We start from the raw sequence: 19,731 nt of genomic DNA on the forward strand, positions 1-19,731 counted from the left end.
GTTACTGTATACAAATAAGGACACCCCTCTCCCTGCCCCATCATCTCTCACCGTTTAACCCGCTCCACCACCTTGTAAACAAAGCGTTGACTTCCGTCACTCCATAAAGCGCTTTAACAAGCCGTGTCTGTTTCTGTCTGTGCCTTTACTACTTTGTCCTAGTAAAACACTAAACATTGTAAAACACAGGGTCCCTCACATTGGCATTTCTGACCCCCGAGGCAGAGGAGTGTCAGTAATATCTCCTGTCACATTGGAGTCGTACACATCCACTCACCACAGGATGCATCCCCTGTTTTGAGGCTAATAGCTATTCCGGACTAAGAGACAGCCAGGCGTTTTTATATTTGTGTCATATGCTTTGATAACTGGCACTGCATCCGTCCCCCTGATGTGGAGCTATTTGGATCTATATAATATTTTCGGTGGATCTATTATCATATTTGGCGTGGATCTATATTATTGTGTGTACTTATGGTTTGACCCTAATGTGTATTACAGGGATACAGTTGTTTTTTCAGCACAGCGTTCTCTAGCATGAGTCTATTTTGCTCCTTTGTACTAATTTCCTTGCCTGTGCAAATCCAAATCCATGCGATTCTAAATAGCCAGTTAGACGCTGTTTGTCTTGTGTGTAGGTTTTGTTTAGGATTACGTGAGTTAGATTGACGCCGCGAGTGTGCTTTTAGGATCTGAGTGGGCTCTGTGTGTGTGTTGGTTTTGGGATTACATGTGTTACAGTAGCCAGTCGTAATGTCACGTCGGAGCTGTGCATTCTTGCGGCTTCGCGCTGGTTGCCCTGATGTAAAAATAGACTGCGCTGTACCCAGAGTATTGGTCCCTCCATAGTGGAAAGAGACGCAGAGAGAGTTGAGAGAGGCGGACAGAGGCAGATTTCAGACAGACAGACACGTTTTAGACTCACACATTTCAGACAGACGGAGACATTTCAGACAGACGGAGGCAGTTCAGACAGACAGAGACAGTTCAGACAGACAGAAGGACACAGTTCAGACAGACAGAAGGACAGGAAAGCCTGACTATTTAAGGGAGGGGAAAAAAGAGAGGAGGAGAGTCTCAGAGGAAGGAAAGCTGGTTTCTTTCACCGCTCCAAAAAAGTTCCTCAGTTTCCTCCTTCCCCATTAGACGGAGATAAGATGACAAGAAGCCAAGGTCTCTTATTAAATCAATTTGAGTAAATCCACCATTCTAACTGCTCGCAAATTCAACTTCCCTCTCTCTTCCCCAGCGGTTTGGGTAACACAATACCAAGCTATGGAGGAAAGAGATCGACCGATAACTCCTCGGCCTGCCATTTTGGCTTTAGCCATGTGACCGTTGCATAGTGAGTTAATGGAAATCAGACTTCCTGTTCAAAGTAGAGGTTATTTATACGTAGGTTCGGAAACCGACAAAGTGGAGGTATTAGTTAAATGCCAATAAATCTGGCCAGTCTCCTAAAGTTTGAAACTCTCCTGTGATTGAGTGAGCTCACCTTTAAAGAAAGTTGACCTAGATACACTATATATAAACAAAAGTATGTGGACACCCCTTCAAATGAGTGGATTTGGCTATTTCAGCCACACCCGTTGCTGACAGGTGTATAAAATCGAGCACACAGCCATGCACTCCATAGACAAAAATGTGCAGTAGAATGGCCTTACTGAAAACATTTACATTTACATCATTTAGCAGACGCTCTTATCCAGAGCGACTTACAAATTGGTGCATTCACCCTATAGCCAGTGGGTTAACCACTTTTCAATATATATATATATATTTTTTTTTTTGGTGGGGGGGGTTGGGGGGTGTAGAAGGATTACTTTATCCTATCCCAGGTATTCCTTAAAGAGGTGGGGTTTCAAATGTCTCCGGAAGGTGGTGAGTGACTCCGCTGTCCTGGCGTCGTGAGGGAGCTTGTTCCACCATTGGGGTGCCAGAGCAGCGAACAGCAGGGTGACTGTCAACGTGGCACCGTCATAGGATGCCACCTTTCCAACAAGTCAGTTTGAAAAATGTCTGCCCTGCTAGAGCTGCCTCGGTCAATTGTAAGTGCTGTTATTGTGAAGTGGGAAATGTCTAGGAGCAACAACGGCTCAGCTGCGAAGTGGTTGGCCACACAAGCTCACAGAACGGGACCGCTGAGTGCTGCAGCACATAGCGCGTAAAAATCGTCTGTCCTCGGTTGCAACACTCACTACCAAGTTCCAAACTGCCTCTGGACGCAACGTCAGCACAATAAATGTTTGTCGGGGGCTTCAGAAAATGGGTTTCCATGGCCGAGCCTAAGATCACCATGCACAATGCCGAGCATCGGCTGGGGTGGTGTAAAGCTCGCCGCCATTGGACTCTGGAGCAGTGGACACACGTTCTCTGGAGTGATTAATCACGCTTCACCATCTGGCAGTCCGACGGAAAAATCTGGGTATGGCGGATGCCAGGAGAACGCTATCTGCCCCATTGCATAGTGCCAACTGTAGAGTTTGGTGGAGGAATAATGGTCTGGGGCTGTTTTTCATGGTTTGGGCTAGGCCCCTTACTTCCAGTGAAGGGAAATCTTAAGCCTACAGCATACAATGACATTCTAGACGATTCTGTGCTTCCAACTTTGTGGCAACAGTTTGGGGAAGGCCCTTTCCTGTTTCAGCATGACAATGCCCCCGTGCACAAATCGAGGTCATACAGAAATGATTTGTCTCGTTCGGTGTGATAGAACTTGACTGGCCAGAGCCCTGACCTTAACCCCATCGAACACCTTTGGGATGAACTGGAACGCCGACTGCGAGCCAGGCCTAGTCACCCAACATCAGTGCTTGACCTTACTAATGCTATTGTGGCTGAATGGAAGCAAGTCATCACAGCAATGTTCCAACATCTAGTGGAAAGCCTTCCCAGAAGAGTTGAGGCTGTTATAGCAGCAAAGGGGGGACGAACTCTGTATTAATGCCCATGATTTTGGAATGAGATGTTCGACGAGCAGGTGTTCACATACTTTTGGTCATGTAGTGTATATCCAGTCCTTCTGAATCAACAAATAAAATCGCCAAACTCACAGCCCTGGTTAGTAGTAGTATGCCATCTCCAAAATCACCACACTTCCATCCCTGGTTATTATGGATGTATGGCAGAACACCACACCTCAGGTTAACGCTGTGGACTCAACATATATTCTTACCCCTATGGGGCCTATTGAAACAACCTGTTCAGGTTGAGTGTTTCGTAATCCATTCCTTATTGAACATCACATTACATTTATAAATTTCAGTCATTTAATTAGGATTTAGCCTAATAATATACTGTTAGTATGATTTCTTCACGTTACCAATTTGTCCCTTGGTAAAGTCCCGCAATGCTACCTGCTACTTCTTAAACTATGCTGCTCATAGTCATAACCAACACAAACACAGTTAGCATCTACCTTTTATCACTCAACCGTCTCAGCTATTGTATCAATGTTTGTGTTCCATTCCTTGCACGTGTAAAACCATTGTTTGCTGTGTTGACGCAGACAAGCCAAGGCTCTCAACAATGGGAGCTGGTGTTATGGTCTATGATTACGTCCCAAATGGCACCTTTTTCCCTATATAGTGTACTACTTTTGACCAGGTTGTGTGTTCTAGGGAATAGGGTGCCATTTGAGACACGACTTAGATTTTAATCAGATGGTGTTTTTGTCCAAATGGTGCTGTGTGTGTGTGTGTGTGTGTATATATATATATATACACACACACACTGTATTCTATACTATTCTACTGTATCTTAGTCCATGCCGCTCTGTCATTGCTCCTCCATATATGTATATAATCTTAATTCCATTCCTTACTAGATTTGTGTGTATTGGGTATATGTTATGAAATTGTTAGATATTACTGCACTGTCGGAGCTAGAAGCACAAGCATTTCCCTACACCTGCAATAACATCTGCTAAACACGTGTATGTGACAAATACATTTGATTTGAAATAGAATGAATAATACGGGCGTCCCCATTCAAGTCAATGATGGCATAATGGTTTGACTGGCGGCCATTGCGAGTGTACCCATAGACTCAGGCCGTTTACCATTGAAAAAAATGGTAAGTTCCCGTCTACATAAGGGGGGGTGACTCTCCCATAGACACCAATGCAATAGCAGCTGGGTCTGGTCTACTTCATTCATTGATTTCCATTGAAACAGAAAAAATGAGGGAGTGGGATGTCGCTTCCTCTTCCGCCTCGGCCCATAGGAGCAAAGTACGAAGTAAAAGCAGGCAAGTGTACCCATCAATATGTGTTGTGATTTGTTAATTCAACTCACTAGACATTACAAAAAATACATTCCATTGCAAGAGCCACATTAGTTAACATTATTTGAATGAACATTCTACATTTTAGCAAGGGGCAACAAATCACATTGTTAAGAGACCATGCTACCGCAGAAACTGACACAACCTCACGAATGCCCCGCCATACCGTCTTCAGTCAGTTGTTTGTTCCCAAAATAAATATATATATATAAAATATACAGTACCAGTCAAAAGTTTGGATACACCTACTCATTCCAGTGTTTTTCTTTATTTTTTACTATTTTCTACATTGTAGAATAATAGTGAAGACATCAAAACTATGAAATAACACATATGGAATCATGTAGTAACCAAAAAAGTGTTAAACAAATCAAAATATATTTTATATTTTATATTCTTCAAAGTAGCCACCCTTTGCCTTGATGACAGCTTTGCACACTCTTGGCATTCTCTCAACCAGCTTCATCTGGAATACTTTTCTAACAATAATGAAGGAGTTCCCACATATGCTGAGCACGTTGGCTGCTTTTCCTTCACTCTGCGTTCCAACTCATCCCAAACCATCTCAATTGGGTTGAGGTCGGGTGATTGTGGAGGCCAGGTTATCTGATGCAGCACTCCATCATCCTCCTTCTTGGTCAAATAGCCCTTACACAGCCTGGAGGTGTGTTTTGGGTCATTGTCTTATTGAAAAACAAATGATAGTCCCACTAAGCGCAAACCTTCATCAATAACCGTCGGTTACACAGTTATACGATAATTTTACCAGCCCTACTTTTGTGTAAGCCGTATTAATGTGAGGCTACACAAATAGCTAAGTGTCCAGAATCAGACTTCAACCGTCTTGTTGAAGGGCAACGAGACATAGGACAGCCAAAGGAGACAATGATACAGTATTGAACATTGTCCAGTGTGTTTCCTGTTGAAGCTAATGTAGCAACTGTCTTAGTACACTATGTACAGCTGTATGCTAAGGTACATGCATACTGTACGATTTCCTGAGAGGGGGAAAAGGGGAATGTTCGAGAAAAAGAGAGAGTGAGAAAGAGAGAGCAAGCTAGAGAGAGAGAGAGAGAGGTGGGATGAGTATAATCCAGGGAACAGATGTTGGGAGCCCATTGGAGAGCGTGCAGTGCGCTGGGGATATGGATTATGGGGAGAGACGTGCTAACAGGAGCACATGATTACACAAAACGTGCTAACGCTAGCTCTCAAGTAGACCGCCTGCTTTACTTAGTCCAATGTTATGAAAGCTATCCTAGAAAGGCTAGCATAACAATTACAATATACTAACAAATACAATATACACCAACCTGTAAAGACTCCTTGGTCTGCAACAATAGCTGGCAACATAGAAGGAAATATGATAATTCACTGACCAAGCACTCCCTAGGCCTAGAGCATGGGAGGTTATAGCCAACGTGTTCAATAAAACCACTTCTGTCCTCTGGATGTCTTATTGTGATTTAAACACCTCACTCAAACAACACACTCAGCCATAGAGCCATATCCCCACAGCTGCTAGTGTATCTGAGCACTAAGCTAACCAGTTCTGACAGGCTACTCGCCTCGACACAGGACATAGACCCGACACGGCAGCCCGGAGAGTCGTGTAAACCAGACGGTAAAACAGCGTCCTAATCCCTCAAAGTGCATTATATACAGCATTCACACACAAATGGCCCTACACACTGAGGGGCTACCTCACAAATGGCACCCTATTCCCTAAATAGGGCCCTGGTCAAAAGTAATACACTATATAGGGAATAGGGTGCCATTTAGGGCTGGGCAGTATACTGTATTTTAGTATATACTGGTATTGACGCATGGTCCAGTTTGAGATTTACTTTACCTTCTATAACGCTATGTGTAACGTCCACTTTTATATAATGAACAAAAAATATAAATGCAACATGTAAAGTGTTGGTCCCATGAGCTGAAATAAAAAGATCACAGAAATGTCCATACGCACAAAAAGCTTTTCTCTCAATTGCTCTCTCTCTCTCTCTCTCTCAGCATTTGTTGTTGCTCGACCACGAGACACTTGCGTTCAGTCTGCATGGTCAATGCAGCACATGCAACAATGTTGATGACTACGATGCTGTTCCCACTTTGCTTCTTAATATAAATCCACAAGCGTTCTATAAATTACACTATTAGTTTGTGTTTCTTAAATCTGCAAACAGCTAGTTTGCGTTTTCTTAGCAAGTTGTGGCTAAATTGTGTAAGCTGACTAATCGCTCGTTTTTTATAATTTTTCAACCCTTATTTTACCAGGTAAGTTGACTGAGAACACATTCTCATTTACAGCAACGACCTGATGAATAGTTAAAGGGGAGCTTTAAGCTAATTGGAAGCTGGGGATGATTAGGTGGCCATGATGGTATGAGGGCCAGATTGGAAATTTAGCCAGGACACCAGGGTGAACACCCTTACGATAAGTGCCATGGGATCTTTAGTGACCACAGAGAGTCAGGACACCTGTTTAACGTCCCATCCGAAAGACGGCACCCTACACAGGGCAATGTCTCCAATCACTGCCCTGGGGCATTGTAATATTCTTTTAGACCATAGGAAAGAGTGCCTCCTTTTGGCCCTCCAATACCACTTCCAACAGCATCTGGTCTCCCATCAGAGGCAAGCCAGCAGTGGCATGCAGAGTTGTATGCTGCGAGCTAGCTTATAAAATGTACTGAGTCAGAGCAAACATAACTAGCGATACAGCCTGATACAAGTGACTGTGGAGGCCTAAATCAGCATGTTGTTTGTACAACAGTATCTTCTAAATCAAAGAGGAATTGGCGAAGCATGAATATGTTAGCTATATGAAGTAGCTAAGAGAAAACATTTAATGTAGCCAAAGATTATAGGGTCCCCTAGGAAACACTGACCAACACTTTGGTTCCTACCCTGTCACAATAACTCCTCCCTGGCATTGTCATTCGTGCCCGCGATTATCTATAAACAATAAAATTAGAATAATAATTATATTTCCATGATTCCAACAGTTCACCGATGTCTCTTGATCTATACCGCAAGTCAAATCGCAATTGCAACATTTGGTTAAAAATAAGGCCTACATTTTTTGCCCATATCGAGCAGCCCTACGTGGCAGTGTGGAAATGATCTCAAATGAGTGCAGGAAATGCAGAAATGGATGAAAATGCCGATTTTTTGGGGGGTTGAAGTTCAATTGAATAGTATAAAACAGACTGGAGAGAGACCCATTGAAATCACTTCCAACGTGTTGCCACCCTATGGTCACGCACTACTCAAAGCAAATGTATAACTTTTATTATTAAAAACATAAAATACTGACAAATACCATCATACCGTCAAAAATTTGCAAAAATACTGTGATATGATATTTTGGCCATATCACCCAGCCCGAATGCAGTCAAGGTGTCTATATGTATGAGTCTCAAGGCAAAAACTGACAAGGTCATCACAAGCCTCAAGTACAATGGGTTCAACTGTCACGGTGGTGTCTACTGTAAGTGCAACCATATGCCCGGCTATATGGGATTTCAAGCATTAAGTCCATCTCTGATCTAAAGCTCAGAAGCGTCTGAACAGAAAATGGGGCAGCACCTCAAGCCCTCACAGACCCACACACAGATATGCCCTCTACACCTATCCCCCATCGATAGAGACTCACGGGGGGGCTGGCACTATCTGGAGCCATCCATCTGAGCCTCAGCAGACAGGGCTGTCCCTCGTTCAGGGCCTGGTTAAGAGGTGATATCTGGTGGGGGCCTCAGTGGCTTCTACTACTACCACCACCACCATACTACTTGGCCTATTACTACTCCATAGGCAGCCACGTCTGCTGGAACATCACCAGAACAAAGCAGGCTATAATCTGTTCTCTGGAGCCCCAGAGGAAGAACCCCAGATTCAGTCTCTCAGCCCCAGACAAACAGCCCACAGCTAAGGTTAGCTTATTCAGACTGGGAAGGGTTTGTGGTTGGCCTGCATGTATAGACATAAGGTTGGCCAACTCAGTACGAAGAAGTGTTGGGCAGCCATTTTGATTTTCCTTTTTTTTTTTTACTTTGGAACATTAGGGTGTCATTGGAAGGATGCGGGGCATTTAGATACCGATGGTGTTGTTGAGAGTCAAGGGTCCATGTAAAAATGAGGCAACGAGACATGTAATCTTGGGAACGTCGGGTGTTTCACATGAGGAGATGCTTCGTGTGGGTAAATTGAGCACTTTCCTTAAAAGGGCGAGCCTGATCATTAGCGTGGTCTGATCCCAGCTAGATTTAACCTCCTGAAGTTGGGTCTGTCTGGAGTAGAGATCAGCTGGTTGTCACCCTGGGGAGTCCTTCCAGGAGAGCTAAGTGAATGCTAACTGATACTGGGTCCCTACTCCCTACTATACTCTATTGGCTGTTTGCATACCATCTGCATAGAGAGCAACTTCAAATGGTAGCCAGGCTACATGGTCAGAACATTACTACATGTCTGCAGTGCAGTTCTCAGTCAAACGGTGCCATCTTGGAGTCCTCAAATCAATTGTTGGGATATATATATCTTTCTCTTGCAAATGATCAGGGACAGGAAACTATCGATGAATGAATGCCATTGAATGCTTGTAACATTTCATACAGTTACCAGTCTCAGAGACAGGTCTTTCGCCTTCGAGGGATATTGATTAAACAGGCAGAGGTGTATTGGCAGTATTTGGGGCCTGTGGCAAACATTTCTCGTTTGAGTCACCTGACTGATTAGAAAAACACTGTATGACACTAGCCACACTTCTTTCCCATCACCCCACAGTGTTCCTGTCAGCACAATATTGATGCACCCTGTGCCGTCATGCCTCTCCTGTCATTGGGGCTCTGAACGCAGCTCAGATTACGCACAGCTGCAGTTACTGGCCTCTGCGGTGGCACATTAAAGGGTTTTTTATGGTAAGTAATGATTACTGGGACATTTGGGGCGAAGCGAGCTGTTAGATGATAGTGCTGGCATGATGTCATGCTGTCGGTCGTGGTGATGGTGCATTGGTGGAGAAGAGTAGACGGGAGACTGCAGTTTTCATAGTGGTTTTTGGAGTGCAGGCTATGGTGCACTTCACTGATAAGCAATGTCAATCACAGTGAGTTAGTGTCTCTAGTCTACTGCTATGGTTTACCCACAGTAAGGGTGTACAACAGATTCAGGCCATGGTCACAAATGTGTGTGTCTGTATCTCTGTTCTATTTTTCCAGGAAATCAGAGTAGCCAGCATTCCCACAGATAAGATAAAGATGACTAACTTGGCATCAACCTGAGATGCAGTTAACCCACACTACACGGTAATAGAATGTGATGTGCGGGAGGGTGCCTATGCTGCACACAGAGAGAGAGACAGAGACACACAGAGAGACATAGACACACAGAGAGAGAGACAGAGAGAGAGACAGAGAGAGAGACAGAGAGAGAGACAGAGAGACAGAGAGACAGAGAGACAGGAGAGAGAGAGAGAGAGAGAGAGAGAGAGAGAGAGAGAGAGAGAGAGAGAGAGAGAGAGAGAGAGAGAGACTGCTCTCACCAGGGTGTCCATGTGCTGGAAAGAAGACTAGAGGCACATTGTTCTCTCAGGAGTGAAATGGCAGCAGATTTTTGCCTCCGCAGCAGAAGTGCAAGTGTCAGGTCAAGGCAACATCAAAGGCACAGTGTGTGTGTATGTGTGCTTGCGTGGATACATGCTCATGTGTACGTTACATGAGAAGAGTAGTATAGGAGCAACCATAGCAAGCACCTCCAGGCAATACGAGTTGTTAGCATCCAGCTAACAGAGAAACACTCGCCACTCTCCAAAAACTCCTACATACAACCAACGGCAGTGGCCGACAAGCAATCTCACAGTGCAAACAATATATATTAGCCCAGGCCACTTGACAAGCCACTTCAACACTACACCACCAGCAGCTAGATTAACTAGATCCATCAGACCAAGGCAAATGGGTCTGTAATTGGCATGACTTTACTGGAGACCAGCCAGAATAGTAGTTCCGCTTCTACGGCTCAGGTTGTAAATCGGTGACCTTTTTACCACTAACTGCTCTACTCCGGTCCATCTCAGCAGGACAAAGAATGTCAGGCCTCGAGGTATTCACAGTTAGCCATTGATACCTCCTGGAATAGGGGGAAGTTGCCCCTAGACGCTGATCTTGGCTCAGTTTTGGTTAGGATTGGTGGAAGGGAAGCTGATCCTAGATCTGTACCTTTGGGAAACTTCACCCGGAGGGATACATTCTCCACTGGGTACAGCTGCTACTCATATCAAAGAGAGACTGGGAATTTCAGCTGGTTAAGAGGAAAAATTGCATGTCATTACTATCGACTTCAAGGTATTTATTCAAGGCCTGTTATCTTCTGCTTATAGACTAGGAAGTAGGAGACCAACAGGCTACAAAAGCACACTGTCCGAAAAAAATTATACAAAAAAATTTGAGAGCCGGATAGGTGTTCAGATTCATCCATGTCAAATATCCACTTCTAGCAACTGGTTCACAGAGTCTCAGTGATGTATTACTTGCCTGGAGGATACCAGAACTGGTGAACAAGCCTTAGATAACAACAGAGTTATGAGCCAACACAAGATTCAAAGTTCCCAGCCATTTTAAATTATAAAAAGGTAAATTTCTCTCTATTCTCTTTCAACAGAAGACTCGAATAAGGTCTTATAAAAATGTATTTATGATTTCCTGAGGACTACCGGCCCCGTATCCCTAACTAACCAGATCGAGGCCTGCTTTACAGCATTGGGTCCACATGTGATGCACATGGTGAGTGCACATTCTACCATGACCCCACTGTATGTGCAGCAGTGTTCTTGTGTCGTGACTCGTGGCAGACAAAATGGCCGCTGGAAAGCGACACTCTCTAGGCCCAAAACTCGACAAAAAGGCTCCTGTTGCAGCCAATCACTTTGTAACGAGCACTGAAAGGCAATCACAAATCGGACTTGAATAAAATGAGTGTGCCCTTTAGTAGTCCTTGGCCTTTTTATACATCAAAATCTAAATGCATAATCGACTCCTAATCCCATCTGTATTAGGCCATGCTGCATTAAGGTTTTCTGAAAAGCTATAAAATGTCCAAGCACGGTTTCTAGGTCAATAACATATATAAGCTTCAACTAATATGTTGCAATAGCAGATAAATATAGGTTCCGCATGTCGAGGCATTCCAATCTCGATTTAAAACATGTCTATAATCCACTGTGACATGCTTCGTCTCCTGCTTAAATATATACGGCTGCTAGTGAAATAACCTATTTCCTGGGCTTTCATGTCACACATATCCCTGTAACCATGACCTATAATTCACAACACATAGTTCTGCATTTGTACTTCTGCATGCAGCACAGTGAGCACCCCCCCACTACCCTATGGCTTACTGTCAGCAAGCTGCCAATCATTTGTCTCATTTACAGTTATGCTGGACAGCATACGCCACACGACTTCTAAAATCTTAACATGGACGTGCTCACATTTCCAGATTTTCTTGTCCCAAATCTTTCATTCTGTCCATCCTCAACCCCAGGATGTGGGTGCTCACATTCCACAATGATTCCCTAGTTGATCCTGCCCTGCATTTGGTAGGTCGCAGAGGTGATGACAAGGCAGCTGCGTTCTCTCCACAGCATCACCTGTCTGTCTTCCATCACCTCGGCGTGTTGTTGTTGCTTTCCTCTTCGCCATCATTGTTTTGGTCTTGCTGAGTGCGCATTGGCAGCAGTCACTGACCAATCGCGTCGTAGCACTGCCCGTACCACAAGATGCACAACCAACATTTCTGAAATGTCTGACCATTTATCGGGACATCCGACAAAGGTCTGGAGAACTGAACAGCCATTATCGGTGTGTCCTTCACCCACTCAAACTAAGCGAGTCCCAACATACTGATCCTAGCCCAAGTTCATAAGATTTCACCCCGTAATCATGTAGTGTCTACCCGGCATTACTTCAAGTCTCAAGGAAGAGAGTAACATGAGGCCAAGTATGGGATAAAGAAGGATGAGACATGATAATTTTGGTTAAGGTAGCAACCACTAGTTTACCCTCACTACATATGATATGCAGCACCTCAACTTGTCTTTCTAGCATCACCCAGCCATGACCGACATTTCACAAAACATCGATCAAATTCATACTTGTGTATGCAGAGTTGGAGCCTCTCCCCCACACACACACACACACACAATATCAACCCCCCCCACAACCAGTCAACAAACCAATCAAGTCCTTACCTCTAACACAGGCCCTGCCCCCAGGATGATCTGCTCCACCCCGCTGGCAAATCCCTTCTGGCTGAGGGCAGTCAGGTGATGAATCAGGAAGTTGGTGCTCTGGGTCTTCCCCGAGCCGCTCTCGCCTGATATGACGATGCACTGGTTCCTCCGCCGCTGCAGCATGGCGTGGTACGCAACGTCCGCCACTGCGTAGATATGCGGCTCCAGCTTGCCCAGCGCGTGGTTGTCGTACATCTTGACATACTTGGGGTTATAGATGGGTAGGAACTGGAAAGGGTTAATGACGATGAGGATGGAGCCTACGTAGGTGTAGATCCTCTCTTGGCGGAAGCGCGTGCGCAGGCTCTCCAGCAGGGCGCGCTCCGTCAGCTCGGGGAGAGCGCACAGGTCGGCCGGGTGCTCGCCCCCTGCGGGCTGAGGCAGGAAACCCCGTTCCACCATGCGGCGGCGCTCCTCGGTAACAAGCAGCCACATCTGGAGACTCCCCCCATAATGGATGGAGCCGTCCAGGTTCTTCTCACGGAGCAGGAAGCGGTAGTCCTCGCCACTGCCCAGGCCGCAGCGGTTCTCCAGGGCGTTGCGGGGCCACAGCATCATCCGCTGGACGGGGCAGTCGCTGGGGTTAAGTATCCACTCCTCCCCGCCGAACTCCTTCACCTCGGCTAACACGTAGCATTTGGTGCCGTCCAGGCTCAGGCGCTCCAGCAGGCGCTCGATGGCCTCGGCAGCCGTGGTGCTCTTGCGGGCGCCCACGGGGCAGTAGATGGTGCCCTCGGCCAGGGCGCCCGGGTAGACGCGCAGGGTGAACTCCTGGTCCTCCAGGCGCCGCCGCATGCTGCCGCTAGCCGTGTTAGCCGCCATATTGGCGTTAGCGTTAGTGCTAGCATAGCCGCAGCCGGCATCTTGAAGGCTCATACTGGAGCAGCAGATCCCATCAGCGCTGGCTGCCACTAGGTATTCTTCTCTGGGCCTGGGGGACTGACTCAGGACATTCCAGCTGAGAAGAGAAGAAATAAAAGAGAGAAAAATATAGGAAAGAAGAGAGAAGTCAGAGGCAGGCTTGATACAGTATAGATGAACAACATGAGGGGAGTGGTTACAGATAGCAAATTATTTCATGTGTCACAGGCTTTTTGTGTGTCATAGTCAAAAGAACTGGTATTGTTTTAGAGAAAGAGAAAGTCACAAAACAGACAGCAAAACCAAGAACACCAGACATTTCTAAGCCACTGGGCCTGATTTATCTGAGCCATGGACTGTGTGTGTGTGTGTGTGTGTGTGTGTGTGTGTGTGTGTGTGTGTGTGTGTGTGTGTGTGTGTGTGTGTGTGTGTGTGTGTGTGTGTGTGTGTGTGTCTGCTAATCCCAGTGCCATTTCCGTGTGCCAAGATTAACAGCTGCCAGTGTCCACACAGAAGTGTCTCTAATGAGAACACAATGGCTTAATTCACCACTTCCCTGTTGATACTGAATAGACCGAGTGCTCTCCACGGGCCACCGTTCACCACAGAGAACACCGTACAGTACAGAGACTAAGCTATGCTTAGCGACTAGCATGTCAAAAGAAAATATTCTAACTCCACAGCTAAGGTGACTGAGAGACCAACGTCAAAACCAATTATGTATCCTTTATTTAACCAGGTGAGTCCTATCGAGACATCTCTCATCGATGGAGCCAGCATTTTGGCAAAATACTATGCAAGACTTTTGGCAAACCTGATATAATTTTTCCCTTAAATTAATACTGAGAGATGAAGAATTTAGACTGAGGGCGTTAGTTTAGATCAGATTCACTTTATCTCCATCACATGGTTAATTAGATTAGGACATTTCCATGTAAAATGACCCATGAGAACCAACATTTGAAGTTCATATGCTGAATCCTCCTCCTCCTCCCTCTCTGTGGATTACTTCGTCAACCATTTTGAAAAGAAGATTGATGACATCCGATCCTCATTTATTAAATCAAATGACACCGCTGGTCCTGCTCACACTGCCCTACCCTATGTTTTGACTTCTTTCTCCCCTCTCTCTCCAGATGAAATCTTGTGACTTGTGACGGCCGGCCGCCCAACAACCTGCCCGCTTGACCCTATCCCCTCCTCTCTACTCCAGACCATTTCCGGAGACCTTCTCCCTTACCTCACCTCGCTCATCAACTCATCCTTGACCGCTGGCCATGTCCCTTCCGTCTTCAAGAGAGCGAGAGTTGCACCCCACCTCAAAAAACCTACACTCGATCCCTCTGATGTCAACAACTACAGACCAGTATCCCTTCTTTCTTTTCTCTCCAAAACTCTTAAGCGTGCCGTCTCTAGCCAACTCTCCTGCTATCTCTCTCAGAATGACCTTCTTGATCTAAACCAGTCAGGTTTCAAGACTGGTCATTCAACTCAGACTGCTCTTCTCTGTGTCACGGAGGCTCTCCGCACTGCTAAAGCTAACTCTCTCTCCTCTGCTCTTATCCTTCTAGACCTATCCGCTGCCTTTGATACTGTGAACCATCAGATCCTCTCCACCCTCTCCGAGTTGGGCATCTCCGGCGCTCCTCACTCTTGGATTGCGTCCTACCTGACAGGTCGCTCCTACCAGGTGGCGTGGCGAGAATCTGTCGCCGCACCACGTGCTCTCACCACTGGTGTCCCCCAGGGCTCAGTTCTAGGCCCTCTCCTATTCTCTCTATACACCAAGTCACTTGGCTCTGTCATATCCTCACATGGTCTCTCCTATCATTGCTACGCAGATGACACACAATTCATTTTCTCCTTTCCCCCTTCTGATAACCAGGTGGCGAATCGCATCTCTGCATGTCTGGCAGACATATCAATGTGGATGTCGGATCACCACCTCAAGCTGAACCTTGGCAAGACTGAGCTGCTCTTCCTCCCGGGGAAGGACTGCCCGCTCCATGATCTCGCCATCACGGTTGACAACTCCATTGTGTCCTCCTCCCAGAGTGCAAAGAACCTTGGCGTGACCCTGGACAACACCCTGTCGTTCTCCGCTAACATCAAAGTGGTGACCCGATCCTGTAGGTTCATGCTCTACAACATTCGCAGAGTACGACCCTACCTTACACAGAAAGCGGCACAGGTCCTAATCCAGACACTTGTAATCTCCCGTCTGGATTACTGCAACTCGCTATTGGCTGGGCTCCCTGCCTGTGCCATTAAACCCCTACAACTTATCCAGAACGCTGCAGTCCGTCTGGTGTTCAACCTTCCCAAGTTCTCTCATGTCACCCCGCTCCTCCGCACACTCCACTGGCTTCCAGTTGAGGCTCGCATCTACTACAAGACCATGGTGCTTGCCTACAGAGCTGTGAGGGAAACGGCAAATCCTTACCTTCAGGCTCTGATCAGACCCTACACCCAAACGAGGGCACTATGTTCATCCACCTCTGGCCTGCTAGCTCCCCTACAATCTACGGAAGCACAGTTCCCGCTCAGCCCAGTCAAAGCTATTCGCTGCTCTGGCACCCCAATGGTGGAACAAGCTCCCCCACAACACCAGGACAGCGGAGTCACTGACCACCTTCCGGAGACACTTGAAACCCTACCTCTTTAAGGAATACCTGGAATAGCATAAAGTAATCCTTCTTCCCCCACCCCACATAAAAAAAGAAGGAAAAAAAGGTGGTTGTCCCACTGGCTATCATAAGTTGAATGCACTAATTTGTAAGTCGCTCTGAATAAGAGCGTCTGCTAAATGATGTAAATGTAAAATAGGAGCATGTCGAATTGGGTGTCAAATGAAAGCTAAGAGTATTTTTTAAATTATTATTAAGGCATATATAAAATGTTCAACAATTTTCCATCCTAAAAATTAGGAATAAGCAAAGGCTTTGATTTCTGGTCAAACAGATGGAAAAGGGGTCTTAGACAACATCTATACTCCTGAGTGGCGCAGTGGTCTAAGGCACTGCATCGCAGTGCTAACTGTGCCACTAGAGATCCTGGTTCGAATCCAGGCTCTGTCGCCGCCGGCCGCGACCGGGAGACTCATGGGCGGCGCACAATTGGCCCAGCGTCGTCCAGGGTAGGGGAGGGAATGGCCGGCAGGGATGTAGCTCAGTTGATAGAGCATGGCGTTTGCAACGCCAGGGTTGTGGGTTCGTTTCCCACGGGGGGCCAGTATAAAAAAAAAAATGTATTCACTAACTGTAAGTCGCTCTGGATAAGAGCGTCTGCTAAATGACTAAAATGTAAATGTATATGTAAATCTATCAGAAAAAGTCTAAAAAAGGTATTAGAAATACATAAAACATAATAATGTTGAATTAATGACCCGACAACTAATATCAACACTTATTGTTAGTTTTGCCTTCTGTAAGAAACATTGCCTTGTATATCCATTACCGAAACCCCACATATCTTTTCCCTCCCGAACAAGGACGGAGGATAATGAAAGTTCACAGAAGTAACAAGTAAAGGTAGACCTACCAATTAGGCACATGTTTTTACTGATATCAATTTTGTTTATGAATTAAAAAGTGATTAAAACTCATAATTCTGATCCCTTGCCACACACTCAAACAATAAATAGAAAGGACAGGCATTGGACTACCAGAACAAACTCAAAGGCTAATGGTTTCATGCTAACAACATTAGCCCTAAAAGCAACAATTATGATGCAGTACAGTGTCCAGGAACTACTATGGCTATTTACAGGTGTAGGTTTTCATTCAGCTTAGAGAAATGAGCATGTCATTTGTGCATGGAAATACCCTCAGGGGGGAGAGAGAGATCTGATCTGCTTTTCTTTAGATTGAGCCTCAAAAGTAGAGCGGATGTCATAACTACTAATCCCCTCTCCTTCTCTCTTTCCCTCTCTCCGCATTAGCTCATCTCTTTCTGCACTCTCTCTCAGCCTCTTTAGTCGCTCTTCATTTTAACCCCTCCCCCTCTTTTCTCTCCCTGCAATCGCCTTGTTTGCTCCTGCAGTTGGCAGCAGGCCAGCTGCTCTCTCAGGTGTCTGTCCGTCTGTCCGTCTCATCTGAACTGTGCTGCTGTGTCTCCATTGTCTGGAGCGGTTGGTGTCTGCAGCGTCACGGGTCGCCTCTCTCGTCACACAGACAGGAGGAGAGAAAGAAAGCGAGATTAATAGAGACAACGTGAGAGAGGGAGATATAGGGAGTATGGTAGAACGAGTGAGTTACAGAGGAGAGAAAGGGAACGAGAGAGTGAAGAGATGTAAAGACCACCACTTCAGCACAGCCTCATCAAAACGTCCGTCTGCTTGCCTCAGGGGGCTTGTTGCTTGCTGTAGCCTCCCGAAAGAGAGAATGAGAAAAAGAGGGAAGAGAGAGAAAGAGGGAAGAGAGCCCCCCTAGAGACACACACTGACAGCCTGCTGATGACCAGCGTTCCCTCCATTCTGTTGTTTGTTCATTCAAAATGTCTGGTTTGCCTTCGCTCAGCGCTCCTCAAGCTATGTCACGAAATCCATCTAACGTACAGTAACATGGGAGGCCCTGTCGAGAGCCTCCAACCCTGCTCAGTGAGTCATTACTGGGGCTAAGTGAGTTCTGACTGTTGCCAACACGTCCAGTTGTCTCCGAGCTAGTAGGAGTACCCCACATGGGGGATAGAGATTTGTCAATGAGGATGGATGACAGGGAATAGTAAAGAGGGGAGAGAGAGAGAGAATGTAGCTGGTTACTGATAAACCACTGGGGTATATCACTCATATCTCGGTCCTCGTCTAAGCATAGTATTTTCATTGTTCAGGCCTACGTCACAATTACTCTGAAGTTTTAACTGCTAGCTTGGAACAGTAGTGTAGTTTAGTGAGCATATAGCCTCATGCAAAATGTGAGGAGGCTGAAGAGAGACAAGGGGTCTCAGAGAGAGAAAAAGAAAGAAAAAAATACCCATAGTTAAATCCTGTAGCAATGAACAAAAAGGAGAAAATCAGTCAATTGACCCACACTCCTAAACTTGGCTCCTGGGTGCATTGAAATGAGATGACACTGACCCCAGCCAACCATAGCAACCTAGCCACCCACCCTCAGGGAGTGGGGAACATATATGACAGTAAACCACACCACTCTAGCCTGGAGACTGGGGAGAGGTTGGCCCGACCCTTCCTGCCTACAGGAGCCACAGCATGGGAGGATAGAGAGACAGTCAGTCCGGCGCTGGGGAGTGAATAGACCCTGATACGATAAGACTGGGAGGCTTGATAAAACAGGCAGCCAACACAAAGATGATCCCTCTGGGCAGTAGGCAGGGTTGCGGTTGATGGATGGACCGAAAGGTCAGAGGTCAGGGTAGGGAGCCAAGGGGGCATACCAGCTCAGGCCCCCAATGCAGATAACACGGTTGATAGTACCTAGCTCACCACTGTTTGGGATTTACTCCATTTACTGTCAGGCACCTCTGTGGCCAGCTCTGTGCAGTGGAGGTGGGGTCACTCCAGCCTGGAGTGGTGGTGTTGGACAGGTGGTGGTCCAACCCAAGCCTGAGGGACAGCGAAAGCTGCGCGGTGACAAAGACCTTGTCAAGGAGATTGAAGCTTCTACACCCAAGCCATAAGACTGCTAAAAAGTTAGTTAAATATTTAACCAATAGCTACCGGGACTATATGCATAAACCCTTTTTGCACTAACTCTTTTGACTCATCACATACGCTGCTCTTATTGTTCATTATCTATCCTCTTGCCTAGTCACTTTACCCCTACCTATATGTACATATCTACCTCAATTACCTCGTACCCATGCAAATCGACTCGGTACTGGTACCCAGTGTATATAGCCAAGTTATCATTACTCATTGTGTATTTATTCCTTGTGTAACTATTACTCTTTTCTCTCTGCATTGTTGGAAAGGGCCCGCAAGTAAGCATTTAACTGTTAGTCTACACCTGTTGTTTATAAAGCATGTGACAAAGAACATTTGATTTGGTTCAGAGGACACCACTCACATCTATGCAAGTTCCTACAGAGCTCCAGCCTATTGCAATGACCTCACTGCTAACCAATACAGAGTCAGGTAGGGGAGGAAGGGAATGAGGGAGAGATGTTTGTTTTGTCTTGTTTTTTCACAGTTCAGTCATTGTAGCTGACAGTGTTGTGGAGATAACGTTGAGCCTAAGCTCTTATGTGGATAGGGGAGCCCCATTGATGTGGCTGTAGGCATGAGGGCCATAAACGGAGAGACATAAAGAAAGCTCTTAATGAAAAAGGAGGCCATTTAC

At 46.0% G+C, this 19,731-nt stretch overlaps 1 protein-coding gene across 6 annotated transcripts in view; it reads right to left on the reverse strand.

The window, feature by feature from the left end:
• myo9ab (myosin IXAb) overlaps positions 1-19,731 on the reverse strand; it is a 214,860-nt gene that overhangs the window by 129,636 nt on the left and 65,493 nt on the right. For all 6 annotated transcript variants that reach the window (XM_045227171.1, XM_045227170.1, XM_045227172.1 and 3 more), the window contains exon 2: positions 12,533-13,532. In XM_045227171.1, coding sequence (XP_045083106.1) covers positions 12,533-13,450 — 918 coding nt within the window. In that variant the 5' untranslated portion in view covers positions 13,451-13,532. The remainder of the gene's footprint in view (positions 1-12,532; positions 13,533-19,731) is intronic.

Source organism: Coregonus clupeaformis, chromosome 19 (genome assembly GCF_020615455.1).
Source record: "Coregonus clupeaformis isolate EN_2021a chromosome 19, ASM2061545v1, whole genome shotgun sequence".
Lineage (NCBI taxonomy): Eukaryota > Metazoa > Chordata > Actinopteri > Salmoniformes > Salmonidae > Coregonus > Coregonus clupeaformis.